The sequence below is a fragment of the Bactrocera dorsalis genome, chromosome 2 (genome assembly GCF_023373825.1).
Source record: "Bactrocera dorsalis isolate Fly_Bdor chromosome 2, ASM2337382v1, whole genome shotgun sequence".
Classification (NCBI taxonomy): Eukaryota; Metazoa; Arthropoda; class Insecta; order Diptera; family Tephritidae; genus Bactrocera; species Bactrocera dorsalis.
In genome coordinates this window covers 68,843,493-68,861,713 of record NC_064304.1, presented here as the reverse complement: position 1 = coordinate 68,861,713, position 18,221 = coordinate 68,843,493, and the positions used below count along the sequence as shown (strand labels likewise).

The window sequence follows — 18,221 nt, the reverse complement described above, 5'->3', positions numbered from 1 at the left end:
CGATTTCACAGGATATTTTTGAATATATGTATAAACTATCGAAAAAGCAAAAAAAAAAATTTTTAAGTGTCCCACTGGTATAGCCACTTAAAGGTAATTTACCATCAGCTTTAAGACCTGCCAAACACAGTGAACAACTTCCTATTCCAAAAGTAGACTCAAGGATTCTCGATGAAGAACTAGAATCGACTAGATCTTCAAGTGATGTTACAGAAACCGCAAAGGAAATGACAACCGAGCCTTTATTTGATTTACCAGGATGATCAATAGTGCCGCATCTAATTTCACGGGGTGAACTTAATGACTTAGTTCGAGATCTAAGCCCTTCAAAATCGTAGTCCAAACTTTTAGCATTCAGACTAAAAGATTGTAACTTTCTCCAAAGTGATGTAGATATTACTTTTTACAGAAAAAGGTAGAAAGACCTCACAAATAGCTTTCTTCAAGAAGGGGATCTAGTATACTGTTCAGAAGTTAACCTTTTGTTTAACGCACTAGGACAGAAATTTGATCTACGTGATTGGCGTCTAATCATTGATTCCTCTAAACTTAGTTTAAAGACTGAACCAATACATAACGATAACAAATATTCATCTGTGCGCTTCACTCATATGAGAATATGAGAGTTCTTTTAGACCATATCCGTTATCATGATTATGGTAGGGCAATATGTATGTGAAGACCTAAAAGTAATAGCCATTCTTCTTGGAATGCAACTAGGATGTACGAAATATTTTTGATTTCTTTAGCGAATGGGACAAAAGGACTGCACAGTGGCAGTGGCCAGTACGTCAGGCAGTCACTCCGGGACAAAAAACGTTACCAGTGAACCTCTAGTTGATCCCAAACAGATATTACTAACACCTTTGCAAAGAATTGTTAAATTGAGTTTAATGAAGTATCTGATACAAAAATTTCCAAATAAGAGAACTAATGAAAAATAAAACATTTGAGAAAATGATCAATGAATCTGAAATACGAGCCTGGAGTGTATTTAAAAGCGTTGTGAAACATTTTCTTGGAAATTTGAAAGCTGAAATAAAAAAATGGGTTGCAACATGTCCCTTAAAATTCACTTTCTGGACTCCCGTCCGGATTTTTTACCCGAAAATTTAGGGTCCGTAAGTGACGAACTTGGAGAACGGTTCAACCAAGACATTTCTGCTATGGAGAAACGGTACCAAGGCAAGTGGAGTGCCAGTTTGCTTGCCGATTACTGCTGGACATTGTTAAGGGATACTCCAAAAACAAAATATCGCCGAAAAAAATCGAAAGTAATATTTTGATGTTAATAAAATAATATATCTTTCGCTGTTATTTTTTAAACAAAAATCCTCATAGCAAAAAAATTATAGGTGATAGAAGGAATCTGTAGCTATTTTCTACATTTGTGGCAATTTTTCCATAATAAACACTTTGTTTTGTTCATGTCACAAAAACATGTGTTAGGCTGAAAAAATGGGAATATTAAAACAGTTGATAGAAAAGCGGTTTTTGGGCTAAAAATAAACTTAAGGGAGTCGGTATATATACGATTCGGAGTAGTTCAAAGATATTTCAAATAATAGTCGTCCATGTGCAAGCCGGCTAGAAAACTTTAAAGTAAAGTTGCCTTTTAATTTTCAGGATTAGAATTTTTTTTTTAATTTTTATCATTGAAAATCGCTTTATTGTTTTTCAAAATATTCTCTATTAAGATCTACATATCGTCACCTGAAATGCAAAACAACGTAACAACATTTTCGGAAATTTACAGTGGCATGAATGAAACACGAAATAAAATGGAACATGGGTAAAAAAATTTTTAATATTGGTTAAAACTGGTTTATATCTAAGCGCAAAACCTGAAAATGTTGAACATGTGTAATATTATGTATGTAATTTGAAGTAGTGAATCGAATTCGTAATAAGACACTCAATTTCGAATTTTTTGATGATACATTATTTTGCATTTCAGGTGACGATATATACTTTCGCATGCGTTTGAACCAATTTTCGAAACACTTTTGTCACTCTGATTGAGGTTTCTTCAAAATATCCGTACTGCACACATCAACCGCCTCATTAGGTGTCGAAAAATATTGGCCTATAAGTTTATATTGGGTAGTCGAAAAAGTCTTTTTATCGTTTTTGTCAATAGATGTCATTGCAGTCGTATATCTGGAATATGCTTATGTATATGGAATGGTAAGAAAAATATTTACCCCTGTGTAAACATTTTCGAATGTTGATTTGAAAGCGTTTAATGATTTCTATGTTTAGTATAAACTGCGATGCTAAGTGATATTATATTATAAGCGATATTGACCACTCACTAATTATTACTTCTTAATATAATCATTTCATCTAATTCTTCACTGTTACATGGGATTTTACGTATCAACTCACCACTCACTAATTATTACTTCTTAATATAATCATTTCATCTAATTCTTTACTGTTACATGGGATTTTACGTACCAACCTTAAACAGTCAATTTTGTCAAATCGAATACCGCCCAAAGATCTGCACCTCCTAAGTGCCCCATAAGCGAGAACTCAGATAAATTACTGCATGATCACCTGTACAATTTTGCATTTTATAAACAGTCGATGCCCAACTCAGGATTAGTGGGAACATTCGTCTCTCAGAAGATCTACAGGAACGTAATTTGAAGAATTTTGACCGTCTCAACCACAATCTGGCAGATTTTGATAAAGAATTGTAGCTTTAAGAAAATAATCTTCTACGATGAGGGAGACTTTCATTTGAGTGGTGTGATAAATAAAAAAAAACTGTCAAAACCACATATTATTTATAAACTATTTCATTTACCTAAAATAAGATAAGGGTTGTTTTTAGAATGGTAGAATCATCGGTCCGTACTTCTTTCGAAATGCAGCTGATGACACCGTTACTATCAATGGAGAGCGGTATAGATCGATGATAACCAATTTTTATGGCTCCAATTGGAAGAATTTTATCTTGACTACTTCTAGTTCTAACAAAACGAGCCACACAGTACGTGCAACAACCGAGTTTTTGCCAGAAAAGTTTGGAGATTCGATTATTTAAAAAAATTTTGACATTGAATGGCCCCTAAGAAGTTGTGATTTAACGCCATTAGAATACCATGGGCATTCCATGTTCGGCATGCTGACGTATTTGTTCCAAATGAGCCACCCTAATTCTCACAATACTGGTTTTCAGGGGTTGTGATTAATATGGAAACGAATTATTCTTATTCCCAAAACTTCCTTAATTTTTCGTAAGATGTAAAACGTCAACCAGAGGATCGGAATCCAACTGTTATATATACAGTTGAACTGTATGAATATTGACTTCTATTGCCAATTCAAGTGTTAAAGTTATGAAAGTTAAACGGTAAATAATAAAATGTTCCCTGAGGTTGTTTATTAAGGTACAATCACAATCATATGGAGTAAAGTCACCCGGATGTTATGTGTTCGTAATATGGAGGCTAGATCATGTATTTCCCCAAACTTATCCATTTTAGTCACAAAAATGCACTGTTACATTTACAAGTCACCTGGAAGATTAAAAATCGTGTTAGTTATGTGGTAAGGGAAGTATTTACATGATTCAACCCATTTTTTACATACAGACAGGAAAAGATTATTTCTAAATTTCAATTATAGTATATCTTACACATTAACGGACTTGCATACCAATGTCATCAAGATATCTGAATTTTTACTCAAGTTACAGCTTGCACCGACGGACGGACGGATACATATAACCCTATATCTACCTCGCCTAGTTTTAGGTGATACATACAACCGCTAGGTGAAAAAAAAACTATTATACAATACAATGTAGCAACAGATTGCAAGAGTATAAAAATGATCTGGACATCCAATGGAAGGGGATATGTGAACAGTTTTCATACACGACTGTGTCCATATCCGCATTATCTGCCATAACAAAAACATAACAGATTTTATCCTCGGTGGTAAAGCTTTTCGGCCCGGCAGAGTGGTTTTGGGCTATCAAGATACAAGCTACAAACCTCTTCGCTTAGAAAATTGGTCCCAGTTCGTTAACAATCTGAACGACATTTTTCAAATACAAATCCTACGATGGGAAAACTATTTCTAACACGAATGGTCGACTTGACAATTCAAGGCTAATGTATAACGAAAGCCATCCCAAAATTATACCACATTACTTTTAAGTTTATCCACATATTAATGCTTCGCACCGAACGTCGCCTCATGCAACACGTTGTCCGCCAGGAATTTTATATTGCATTTTCGTATGCAAAGTCTACACTACGCATAACGGAACGCTACAAATTGCTCTCACCTTGAGCTTTGTACCAATTTGATAAGGGAAGCTTTTATCCCCAACATGCGCTCCTCTTATCGGTGGTTTATTGGAATCAGCTGTAAAAACCTTCAAATCGCACTTTAAAAGGGTAGCTGGAAGTTACAAATTTAATTATGAAGTAACATATTCATATAACTAATTCGGAATAAAGCCGTTCTCAATTCACGGCAACTTACAATCCTTTAGCAAAATCCCTCAAATTTCACATCCTTAACTCCAGGGCATTTTCTCAAAGGAGCATGCATTCTGGCCATATCTGAGACAGGTGTGAAGTCGCTATCCTAATTATATCGATGGAAAAGAATAAAAATTCTGCATCACGATTTCAGCCGCCGATAGAAAGAATATATGGATCTCCATAATCAACAACTAATATTACCGCAAGAAAACTACGACCACCCATTCATGCCACATATCGTGGCACGATCACCCACGTTAACCGATCGGTCGGCTACTAACGTGCCACGCACCGAGCCTACCCCTGTAATGTCCAGTCTCTCAGTTGGGAAGGTGCTGCTGGTTGATGTTCTCGTAAAAGGCAAAGCTGACATCACCGCCGTCCAAGAAGTGCAATGGACAGAACTGAGAGGAGTAGGTCCTTGGGGCATTTAAAGGAGCGCAAATTCTATTGTATTCGTGGTGATAAAGTGACTCCGTCGTCGAGTCCTGGCATTCACCCTAGTGGATGAATTTCTAGCCACAATCCGCATCAAAGCGAATTTATTCACCATATCGCTGATTTCCGCCCACGCCCCAACGAAGGACGAGGACACCGGGGTGGGAAAACAAGGTAACTTTCGCACAACAGTAGGTAAATTCAGCCTCCATGATGAAACCTCCACAAATGAGTTGAAGCTGATCGACTTCGACCTGTCCGAAATATGGTTATCTGTAGTACTAGATTCAAGCATAGTAAAATTTATTTAAAAAGCAATCAGAACAGACAACCGAACGATTTTCTGCGAAGCAAATTGGTCTGGTAGTGAACGAAGGCAAAGCGAAATATCTACTGTCATCAAACAAACAGTCGCGTATTAGCTCCCACGTCACTTTTGACAGTAATAATTTCGAAGTTGCTGGGGTCGAATCGTTACATCCGTTACAACGCTTCTATCGTAATCTGGCATAATGACACACGTGAAAGAGTATATAAACGTATCCGTTCGTTCGAATAGTCGTTCGAACGCAAACTATCAATCGTAATATACAAATTTATGGAAATGTGAGCAAAATTTTTTTAAATTTTAAGTTTTTTATAATTTTTAGGAATAAAGAACATAAACAAGAAACCAATGAATGGAATATCTCATTAAAAATTAAAAAAAAAAAAAGTTATTTATGTGATCAAATTTTTGTATTTTAGTTGCCAATAAAAATAAAATTATTTACCAGGAAAAGTATATATACATTTTTGAATTAAAATTATTTATTTGGTCGATTGTGGTGAAGCGGTTCGCTATATCGTTATTTTTTGTGTGTGATAAGAATCGCAATTTTTAAGGGTCATAACTAATTGTAAATTTTATGCAGATGTTATGTAATGCCTCACAAATGTTAGCAAATCTTCCACATTTGTGGGGTAATACCTTCCTCTCTTGTCATATCTTCAAATACTCCACCGTCTTTTTAAGATTTCAATGCTTTGTTCAACATCTACAAAGAAAATTTTATTAATGAGGATTCATAATTTTTTTTTTATACCTACGCTATTGCTACGATCTCCTAGCTACCTCCGCACTATTTCTTTATGCCCATTACTTTCACTAGAGCTCAAAGAAAAAAGCAAACATGAATTAATTTTCATATTTAATTAGGTTTTGTTAGTTTATTGAAAATTTCGCAAGTTTTGACAGTTCCACATCTATTGTGACCTAAAAATACGATCCAAAGCAATGTGGAATTTAAAAACTATTGTGAATTGAAAATACATTACGATCCGTTTGCTATCGTATGTCATAATGCCAATCACCGCATACGATTGACGTATCACGTAATTTTCTTTCGTAGGTTTGCCGATCCGTGCACGGATGTGACGATTCGACCCCTGAGTACAAATCTTAAGAACCTCTACCGACAGTGTGAAAATGGATGAAATCGGAGGATCGCTTACTCCCTATATAATGGTACTGTTCAAAACTACTAAAAGCGCGATAAAACAATAACTAAATAAGCTAGAGACATAAAATTTTACCATCGAAATGGTATGAGAGAGCTTTATGGGGCCGGTGTGAAAATTGGACGATGGGCGTGACACCACCCACTTTTTGGTGAAACCCCATATCACGGGACCCGTCCAACCGATTTCGGCAAAATTTAGTACGTGGCATTCTTCTGACAATGTGAATTTCAACGAAATCGAACAACAACCACGCCTACTTCCTATATAACACAGTTTTAATTTCCACTTGATTCGTTCAGTTTCAGTACGGACATCAAAAAGCAATAAATATAGCGGGATAAAGCTCTGCACAAATAATATCTTTGTACATATGTTCCCCTTTATGACCAAACTTGTTGAAATCCTATAAAAACTCTTCAAGCCCCACGTACCGAATATATAGACCCCTGTACCTATAGTAGACCTTTGACCGCAAATGTCGGTCAATGTGTTATATATAAGTATAACTGAAATAAAGGGATAATCATTCTCTTATAATGGTATGTCTGTATGTCAAATATGGGTTGAATCGGACCAATACTTCTTTTAGCCCCATAAACTTAATATATGGATTTTCGAACTTCGGAGTGACTTTGTACTGCATATATCGGCCAATATATTAGTTATGTATCTTAATGAAAATGAGAGAGCGTGTTTTATTCATAACAGTGTGTCTTTGTGCCTAAAAGAGCGAAATTTGAGCGAAAACTTGACCTAGCCCCCATATAGCTAATATCCTGATTTTCGAACATTCGGCTGACTTTACTCTATATGATTAGACTTACACCTTAAAGAATTTCCCTGGCTTTGATTCATGCAAGTTGCAGGAGTATAAAATGTTCGGTTGCCGCCGAACTTAACCCTTCTTTATTTCTTATAACAAAGGTTTGTTGCAATTAAAATAATTTGACATAAACGTATCTGATGTTGAAAGAAACGATTGTCAATTTGAAATCGAATGTCCCGATAATTATTCGCTGATCGAATAAACTGTGCAAATGATTATATTGCAGTGCGAGGGATGGGTGTCGAACGAAAGTTGATCGAAGCAAAAGTTAGTGTTTACGCTTCGCAGTGTGGAATCGAATGAGTCTGATATTCCATTGTCCATCCCTTTGTTGAGTAGGTTAGTGTACAGAGGAGTGAGTTGTGTTGGTGTTATGTTGAGGTATCATAGGCTGTGGTGTATACAGCTCTGTTTTGTAAGGGTGCGCCAGGTTTCCCCGGGTAGAGTGGGTGGAGGCTTTTCTATGACTCTCGGTGACACCTTTTCCAACTGTCAAAACAAAATAATTACACTGTCCAACAGCATTTTGGGAACAGAATAGCGACCCTATAATTCTGAAAGGGTATGTTGAGTAGATCATTTTTGTAGAACAAACTTATGGTCCAGCACGTCTGAGTTTTTTTTACAGTGGGTCAAAGTTTTCATTTTTTGGTCGAAGGGAGCATTATACTATATGAAAAAAATGTTGTAAGTTAAAGTCTGAGAGAATTCTTATGGTCAGAGTTGTATTGTGGAATTGTATGAGGATTATTTTTGTGGAAGATCTTAACCCTCTAACTGGTTTCTTTATGGGTCAATTTGACCCTTTTTTTCGAGAAAATCAAAAAATATCCTTTAAAAAAGGACATTTAAAGATTAAAATATTCTACGAAAATGTTTGGCGGAAAATTTCGGTGGGGGTCACCAAAGACACCATTGTTGTAAATAAAGTTCTTTACGGTGGATAAAAAAATTATAATTTTGTTTTAATAGTGGTTTATTATAGTATGTACATATTTATTTTTTTGCTTCAGCAGTAGTAGATTAAACTTAATATGCTTTCCTGAATTTAGCTTGACGTGAATGTTCCGATGTGTCAAGGTTTCTGTACAAGCCCCATACGTATTCAGCAAGCATTACACATTGGGATTTCCCTTTGAATCTTTCTTCCAATACCTTTATATCCTGATGAAACCTTTCACCGTGTTCATCTGAAACCGCTCCAAAGTTTTCTTTAAAAAAAATTGAGATGAGAGTGCAGAAAATGCAGCTTCAGTGACATCTTAACGCCAATATAGTCAAAACCGATTAGCATGCTTTCAATATTTTCTGCATAGTTTTGTGCTTTTGAGTTTCCAAGGAATACTGATATAACCAGCTGCATAAAGTCAAATGCTGTCTTTTGCGTATCCGACAAATGACCATAAAATTCTTCATCTTGTAATAATTTTCTTATATCGGGTCCAACGAGCATTCCTAGAAAAGGTAGTTTACATTAAATGAAATAAATTATTTCTTAAAACCGTATTTTACCTTCTTTTAATTTTGCTGCAGATAATCTGGGGAAAATTATTTGAATGCATTTGAAAGCATATCTTTGTGTATTTAAGCTTTTAATAAAACTTTTCACTACGCCCAACTTAATATGCAGCGGTGGAAGTATGACCTTATCTTTTGGGACAAGAGATTCATGGATTACATTTAAGTCACCAATAATATTTTCTTTACGTTCTTCGAAATATTTAATATGATGATGGCTGCTGGTAGCACGTGAATCCCATTTACAAAGAAAGCACATATATTTTGTGTATCCTGTTTGCATTCCAGTCAATATTGCAATCATTTTGAAGTCTGCGCATACTTCCCATTTATATTTATAGTATTCAATTTTATTTAAGAGATTTAAAATATTTGCGTATGTTTCCTCCTTTTTTGTGGAATACGCAACCGGTATTGATGGATGCTGATTTCCATTGTGCAGTAAAACTGCTTTTAAGCTATGTTTTGAACTATCTATAAATAGTCGACAAGCGGAAGAGTCCAATGGAAGCTTTAGATATTTTAAAACCTCTTCAATACTGCAAGAGTATACACAGAGTTCGTAAAACCATCAAAATATTCCACAAGAGAACATCATTTCAAATACTCAGGAGCGCAAGCTTAACTAACATTCTCATCACAAAAAAACTCCTCACGTATTTGGCTCACTCATATATTAGCATGAGCGAGCATTTTTAAAAGATAACTATTTGCCTAACGCATTATCTTTATTTTTATCGCTCTGAGTGTTCAAGTGATGCGAAAAATAAAACTCATCCTTTTTACTTGTCATTAGTATTGTCTCTTATTTAAAGAAAAAAAGCAAAAGCATATACATATGTATTTACAAATAAGGAATAGACACTCAAATTTTTATTTAGTTATTTTCCGTACTTGTACATACATATGTACGTGCATAAGTAAGTACTTATTTATTAAAACAAACAAAACATGTATATATTTCAATAAATAGAAAGAGAACACAAGTAATTCAATAAATAAAGTTGATAATTTTTTGATGAAAAATTACCTTAAGAAAAATTCATATTATTAAAAAGTTCTTCATTTAACCTTATCAAAAGCAAGTTATTGATATTTTGTGCGTTGAGCCTGAAACGATGCTTAGTTAAAATTAACGAAAATTAATCCAAAATGACAATTGAAAAAACGCCGAGTATGGAAAAACCCATCACAAAAAAAAAAAATCATTGTATAGAGAAATTCTTTTAGAGAACAGTATTTTTGCATCGTGTTCCTGATTAAAATTATTTACATACACACAATACAAATTAAATTAACGGTTAATCATGCATGTACCCAAAACTGTTAATATTTACACCAACAACAATTAAACTTTAACATAAATTTATAAATATACATACTCTGTAAGAGAATAAGAAATTGCTCAAGAGCACTCTCTGCTGCATTACTGAGTTTATCAGCGATACAAAATACTGAGTGCTGAAACCTGAGATGAGAAAAAGAAACTTAGCGCTCTTGTGAGAAGTATTATTTTGAGGAGCACGTACGTTTGCGGTAAATATTAGAGCGAAAAGATAAGATAAGTATTAAAGAGAAATATTCTAGAAGAGCACTCTTTCCTTTGAACTCACAATTGAGGAAATCAAAATTTATTGCTCCTCAATTGTGTTGTACTGAGGAGGAAGATAGAAATTTTACTCCTCAGTGATGAGTATTTGCGAACTCTGAGTATACAAGTTCTTCTGATTTTTTAAAATAACTTTCCAAATCGGCGTGTCTTTTTCTTGGCGATGTAACTTTTACATCGGCTTTTATCAAATTCCTGTTTTTCAATGTGGAACATAATATTTCAGCTTTATCTTTTGTTAGTCCTAAATCTCTTACAAGATCATCAAAATAAGCTTGGTCTATCAAATTGGGACATATGTTTAAACCACCAGGAGGCAAGTAACTTATATCTGATATGTTTTCAACCGCCGCTTTTATTTCTGTATTAGCGTATGTCATATTGGCCGAAAATGTATGTGTAGGCGGTTGAGGCACCGGAACACCTTCACAGCGCACTGCTGGTAAAATGACATTATTTGTTGCTTCGTATGTCACTATCGCGTAGTGCCTTTGGCTTCTACCAATTTTGTAATTTACGCAGAAATAGCATGTATCTGATTTGTGATTTTCAAAAAATGGCAGGGCCTTAGTACCGCCTTTGTACCAGGTCAAAAGACCACTTTCGCAAGTAGTACATACAGTTTTTGGTATCCAAGCTTCACATAAAAATCCTATTCCAAAGAAAAGAAAATATGGTTTTTCAGTTGTAGGGAATATCTTTCTTCTGCTTTGAAGGTGCGTAAAATGTCCACAAATTGCAAACAGAATTCGCCATGCTTATTTCAGCTTTAATTGTTCTTTTTTATATTAATTTTAGTAAAAATCACACCCGATATGTACTGCTTAGTAAGTCAATTATGCTCAATTTTATCACACCCGATTTGTAAGTCACAGCTGACTAGACGCGAGAACTCAGTGTTTGGCCCGGCCGAACTTGACGACGTTTTCACCTACTTTGTATATGTTGGCGTGTAATTTTTTTTATCAATCGTAAAGAGCTTTATGTACAACAATGGTGTCTTTGGTGACCCCCACTGAAATTTTCCGCCAAACATTTTCGTAGGATATTTTAATCCTTAAATGTCCTTTTTTAAAGGATATTTTTTGATTTTCTCGAAAAAAGGGTCAAATTGACACATAAAGAAACCAGTTAGAGGATTAAGATCTTCCACAAAAATAATCCTCATACAATTCCACAATACAACTCTGACCATAAGAATTCTCTCAGACATTAACTTACAACATTTTTTTCATATAGTATAAAGCTCCCTTCGACCAAAAATGAAAACTTTGACCCACTGTAAAAAAAAAACTCAGACGTGCTGGACCATAAGTTTGTTCTACAAAAATGATCTACTCAACATGCCCTTTCTGAATTATAGGGTCGCTATTCTGTTCCATTCAAAAAGTCTTCATTTGTTGCGCAGTGTTATTAGTACTTCGTACACGCTTGTTTTTTTGAAGAACATAAAGTGCATTCGGCGATTTTTACGATTAAAGAAATTGTTCAAAAAAGAAATTTCATTAAATTTTGTGTGAGAAATCACAATTCCGATCATATGCGGCGACATGTAAATCCCTCCTGCGATCCCTCAGCGGTCGGGTATGCAAGTTCCATACACCTACATACCTTCGTCGTCCAAGTATATATAATTTATTTCAATAAACATTGCATTGAATGATTGTACATTTGCCCGTGACCATTTTTATTAAGGGGTCCCGGTGGTCTAGGACGCTCAAATTACGGGTGTTTTCTGGATTTTTTTTTAAGGTTTAAAAAAAAGAGCAATCAATTTAAAATTTTTAGTTTATTTATACACTTCTGAAAAGTGCAAAAATATTTTTTTCTTAAATAATAAAATTTGTTTACAATATTAAAAATGGCGTCCAAAAAAAGCTTTCTTAAAAAATGACTCCCGGTGCCGTTGTTGATTTTGACTCTTCTAAACATCTGAATCAAATAAATTATTAACCAGTAGGAGTGCAGCTATCGCTGGGACTACAACCAAAAAAAAATTGAAAATTAAAAAAATTTCTCGCTTTTGAAGTTCAGATTCCGAAAACAGCTATTTTTGGACCAGTTTTAGATCGAAAAAAATCGAAGTTCTTAAAATTAAAATTTGATCGTAGTCCCCGCGATACATATTGATTATATTAAAATTTCAAGTGATTCGGAGTGATAGTTTTTTTTCATCAACGGCACGCCGAAAAAAGTAGTTTTGAGATAAATGTGTTTAAAGTATCCATTCATCGAGCCCCTCTACCGCGCGCTACCTGCTAAAACGGCTGTAGAAGCTAAAGTAATGTGAATATCCTTCCAAAAATTTTACAGTATATTGTTAAAGGACTATACTTTCGAACTATTCAAAAAAAATTTTTTGAAAATTCTAGACCACCGGGACTCCTTAAGGAATCGTGAAAGTGGTTGATACTTTTGTGTGCAAATTTGGGCAGCAAATTATTCATGGTCCTTTAAGCCTCACAAGGCACTAGTGGAGAAACAAAAACCACAACAAACATATGTATACATAAATACATACCTGTGCGGTGAATAAAAAACAAATCCAGTGCAGTTGGCCAGGCATGAAAAAACATACCTATATACTATGTATATATGTATATCGCTCATTTGCTGCAAGACCGGCATAAATCAAAAAACGTGAATTTTGAGTTAATGCTGTAGAATTGTTCGTTATATCATACTTCATGTTGAGTGAAAAATTCATATGAATACCTCTTATATGCTCCGCTTGAGAAGAGGTGTAAGGTTGGAGTCACCGTGTAAGATTGTAGTCAGTTGAAAACTTTAAACGCGTTTTCTGGAGAATCGATTTTTTTTACTTATGCCGGTCTTGCAGCAAATGAGCGATATGTATATATTAGGTGAAAAACTGTGGTAGAAAATATATAAGTTTTTATACGTATAGGTATACAAAAACAAGTGTAGTGGAACGGAAAAAAACTAAGCTGCGGTGACAAAAACATACTAATCTTACAAAACCAACACATACAAAATTTTACAAACATAAAAAACATATACATATATACTGGGCGCGAAACTCCCAAATCAAAAATATATAAATACAAAAAAAAATATGGGCGCGAACTTGAAAACATAAACATACATACAAACAACAATACGCACGAGAACCCAGGCACTGTGCGTGAATTCATTAAAAAACCAGCAGAATTTCATGGAAATGGAATTGAACATCTCCAAAACATCAATTTATCGCATTTTGACCGCACATTTGGGCTTACGAAGCTGTGTGCACGGTTTGTTCCGCACAAATTGACTGACGACCAAAAATTGCTCTCATCGATCAAAAATCACATTTTAACCGTTAATCACTCCCCGTATTCACCTGACAAGACACCGTGCGACTTCTTCCTTTTCGGAAAAATGTATTTGCCCATGAAAGGAAAGCGTTATGTAGACGTAGAGGCTAAACACTCGCTCGACATACTTTAATAAATTGTTTTTGCCGAAAAAACCATTTGTTCTGTTTTTTTTTAAGAGGGGAGCCTGATTTAGAAGCTTAAAAAAATCGATTTTTTTGGCTTAAATCTCTTTAAAAATAATCTAAGAATATGTCCTTAAAGTTTTAGATAAAATTTTTTTAGATGAATTTGAAATATTTTCGAAGCTAGAAGGAAAATAGTGAATGAGCGTCTAGCAGATATATGAGCGATTGGGCAGAAAGCGAAAACTGTGACGCGCGATTTCTCAGTTTTCCATTTTTATGATTTTTCTTAATTGGCGGGCAGGATAGAAAAAAACTAAACGTCGCACATGGGAGCACTTACCCTCAAAACCCGGACAAAATTGAAAATTACAAACTTCAGAGTTGGTACTCAAAATTGATTTTTTTTTGGTACCTAAATAACCGTTCTACAATGAACCGAGTAAATGAATGACCTTCAGGCCGCTATATTGCCACACAAGTAGTCGGAATCTAGACTTCATTCAGAACGCACGTGCTTATTCGCGAAACTCTCCATTGTTCTCGAACTTGCAAGTGGTTTTTTTTATTGCGTGAAGGTAATTCTTAAAAATATTTTTTATGGATTCAGGACAACATGGGATTTATTTAACACGTTCTACCCGGCGTGTACCACCGGTGGTACACAGGCAAATTCATTTATCTGGCGGTGTGTACCACCGGTGGTACACAAATGTTTATACTTTTAATTCAAAAACCATACTAGGAAGAAATAAAACAAAATAGATTGGAAATTATAAATTTATATTTATTGTAGGCGTTTTCCACATTAACGAAAACTATTGCGCAATAGAAGAGTTCCGTTGAACGAACAACTTGATTCCTCGTGCACGCGCTGTATACGAACACGCAAAAACTGCCCCGGGTAGAACGTGTTAATATTAATGATATACACATTAATTTAGTTAATGTATTATTATGTTTTTTCGGGATAAGAATGAATCATTAAAAAAAAACATTTTTTTTAATTTTTTAGAAATTAGTGTTTTTGTTATAGTGTCGGGCGAGGTCGAGTCATGAATTATTTTTCCTAGTAAACTACAGGGTTTCTACTTAACATATAAGCTTAAACTTTTTCCCGTCTTTCCCTCCCTTTAAAAAAAGCGCGTTGAAAAAATATGGTCAGTTGCATAAAATGAGTACTGCTTTATTTATTTTTTTAATTAAGTACTGAAATCATGCAATTATTATTCTATACGGGTGGTATATAGATGGTATAAGGGAACTCTGTTTGAGCCGGTGTGAAAATTGGACAATGGGCATGGCACCGCCCACTTTCTGGTGAAATTCCATATCTCGGGACCCGACTGAGCAATTTCGACAAAATTTGGAATGTAACAATATTTTAATTTTCCAGGTGTCACTGTAAAAATAAGCGAAGTCGGACTAAAACCACGCCGTCCTCCCATATAATACAATTCAAAATTTCATTTGATTCTTTCACTTTCCAGTACACAAATAAAGCATTAATTAACATAATGGAATAAAATTTTGTGGTAATAATTCCTTTAAAGTAAGCCACCTTTTGACCAATAATTGTCTAAATCCAACCAAAACTATTCAAGCCCCTAGGCACCGAATATATGAACCCGATACCAATAGTTGACTTTTGACCGAAAATATCGTTCAATGTGTGAGATATGAAATTGAAATTCACACAGAATCCCTTTCATTGTATTTCATTGTTTCAAAAATGGGTTGAATTGGGTCAATACTTTTCTGAGCCCCCATATACCTAATATAAAGATTCCAGAACTTCTAGGTCACTTTATGTTGGATATATGCGCCAATATTTGAAAATTTCTCATTGAAAATTGCAGAACATATTTTATTCATAACAGTGTATCTTTGCGCCTAAAATACATAGATACAATTGCGCGAAAACTTGACCCCTTCAACACAACTCCCCACCTACATAACTATTACCAAGATTTTCAGACATCCATTAGACCTTGCTCCATATGATTGTTGATTGTATGTAAGGTACCTAAATGAAACTGAGGGAAAATTTTTTTTTTGTGCATGTGGTATATAAGTAGTATGTGGGATGAGCAAAAATCGATAAAATCTGGTCGGCACTAACCCCTTCTCAAATATATTCAATATAAAATTTTCGGTTGCACCCGAACTTAGTCCCTACTTACTTGTTTTATTTTAATATATTGCATTATTATATTTAATCATGCATGAACATGCGAAATGCATCGGCAATTGCTTCCCAAAGGCGGAATATCAAAGATTTTGTACACAAAAAAAATTTGTGAATGATGTTTAAATATATAACTATAAACCCAAGAAGTTTTACTTTAATCACTTATTTCTCTCCTTCCCAAAAATATCTTCAAAAAAATCGATTTTTTGAAGCCTCTAAACCAGGCTCCCCCCTTAAGGCCTGTTTACTTTCCTAGTTAAAACTTAGCGAAAATCAGTACTCAAACTGATTTAGTTTACGGCTTACTATACTGTAAAATTCAAATTACCGCGGTTTAATCAAGTATAATACATATACATATGTACATATATTCTATATCATTACATATACACATACATGTATATATCCTTAAATATATATGTACCTACTTTGGTACAACTCCAACAAACCAAAAATTCAAATATTTACTTATGACAAATTTCCCGCAGTACCGCTTATGCTTAGTAAAGTAACAAGCAGGACTGCATACAAATTGAGAAAGAAATATTTGAAAATATAAAATAAAAACAGAAATAAAAAAATATACATAAGTGAATAGCGAACATATGTGCCTGCACAGCACTCATTTCGTTTTTGCGCTCTTTTCGTAGTGCTAACATACAGTATTGGACAAAACTAAATCACTCACTGTTTTTTATGTCTAAATTTTTGAAAAATATAACAGGACTAGTTGGACAATTATTATAGGTTACAATTATGTACATATATTAATTCATAAAAAGTATAACATGAGTTATATATTCTTTTGAGATTATGATATTGATATCATCGGCCTCAATACCCGCGCCGTTAGTTCTGCTTTCTCCAGACTGGACAAGGAAGCAAAACAAATGGGTCTGCCAGTGAACGAGGGCAAGACCAAATATCTCCTGTCGTCAAACAAACAGTCCTCGCACTCTCAACTTGGCACTCACGTCACTGTTGACAGTCATAACTTTGAAGTTGTAGATAATTTCGTCTATTAAGGAACTAGCGTAAACACCACCAACAATGTCAGCCTAGAAATCCAACGCAGGATAACTCTTGCCAACAGGTGCTACTTTGGACTGAGTAGGCAATTGAGAAGCAAAGTCCTCTCTCGACAAACAAAAACCAAACTCTATAAGTCACTCATAATTCCCGTCCTGCTATATGGTGCAGAGGCTTGGACGATGTCAACAAGAGAGAAAAGTTCTGTGAAAGATTTATGGTCTTTTGCGCGTTGGCCACGGCGAATATCGTATTCGATGGAACGATGAGCTGTACGAGATATACGACGACATTGACATAGTTCAGCGAATTAAAAGACAGTGGCTACGCTGGCTAGGTCATGTTGTCCGGATGGACGAAAACACTCCAGCTCTGAAAGTATTCGACGCAGTACCCACCGGGGGAAGCAGAGGAAGAGGAAGACCTCCACTCCGTTGGAAGGACCAAGTGGAGAAGGACCTGGCTTCGCTTGGAATATCCAATTGGCGTCACGTAGCGAAAAGAAGAAACGACTGGCGGGCGATTGTTAACTCGGCTATAATCGCGTAAGCGGTGTCTAAACCAATTAACCCTTATGTCAACGGCAACATACCTGGGTATGTTTTGCGTTTTCAAAACGCTGTAGCTCTGAACTGGATAATCGGATCGACTTGAAATTTCGTGATATCCTAGCGAAAACTGTTTTACGCAATAGTCCCAATTTTGGTTAGGATTGGATCATCCGTTTGGTAGATAAAGCCCATTTACAAAGTTGCACCCTTACGTCAACAGCATACATACCTGGGTATACCATACCATATGTATAGTAAAACGCATGTAAATATGATAATATTTGAAAAGTATAGTTTATTTTGAGTGAAAAAAATACTTATGGCATAAAAATTATTATAAATTATAAAATACTTATGAAAAAAATATTTAAAAAACTACGAAAAATTTAAAATTATTGAAATTCAATTACATCTATCGCATTGCGGCAAGTCTTTGGAATGCTCTGCGCACACTGGTTTGTTGCATAATGTGCATGCTTTACGAGTAGGGCGTCGTTTGGAGCAGATGTAGCAATTCCCCTTTACTTTTATGCGTCCCGTACTATCACGCTCCTCCGCTTCATGTGCTCCAGCATCCACAACTCGGATGGGCCTACCTATCAT

The 18,221-nt window shown here is 35.0% G+C and overlaps 2 protein-coding genes across 4 annotated transcripts in view; both read right to left on the bottom strand.

Moving 5' to 3' along the window:
- Positions 1 to 18,221, bottom strand: part of LOC105227145 (poly [ADP-ribose] polymerase) — a 120,810-nt gene that overhangs the window by 47,604 nt on the left and 54,985 nt on the right. The gene's annotated exons all lie outside the window — the stretch shown is intronic.
- LOC125776769 (uncharacterized) lies at positions 6,111 to 10,107 on the bottom strand. Its single transcript, XM_049450335.1, has 2 exons — positions 8,544 to 10,107; positions 6,111 to 8,488 (listed from the first exon to the last, which is right to left on the bottom strand). The coding sequence occupies exons 1-2, from the start codon at positions 8,726 to 8,728 to the stop codon at positions 8,305 to 8,307; spliced, it is 369 nt and encodes a 122-aa protein (XP_049306292.1). The 5' UTR covers positions 8,729 to 10,107; the 3' UTR covers positions 6,111 to 8,304.

What these genes read in the sequence shown, in the direction of transcription:
- LOC125776769 (XM_049450335.1), bottom strand. Translation starts at nt 8,728, where the DNA reads ATGCTCGTTGGACCCGATATAAGAAAATTATTACAAGATGAAGAATTT. An exon ending in ATCGGTTTTGACTATATTGG is followed by an intron (nt 8,489 to 8,543) that starts CGTTAAGATGTC and finishes AATTTTTTTTAA; the next exon opens with AGAAAACTTTGGAGCGGTTT.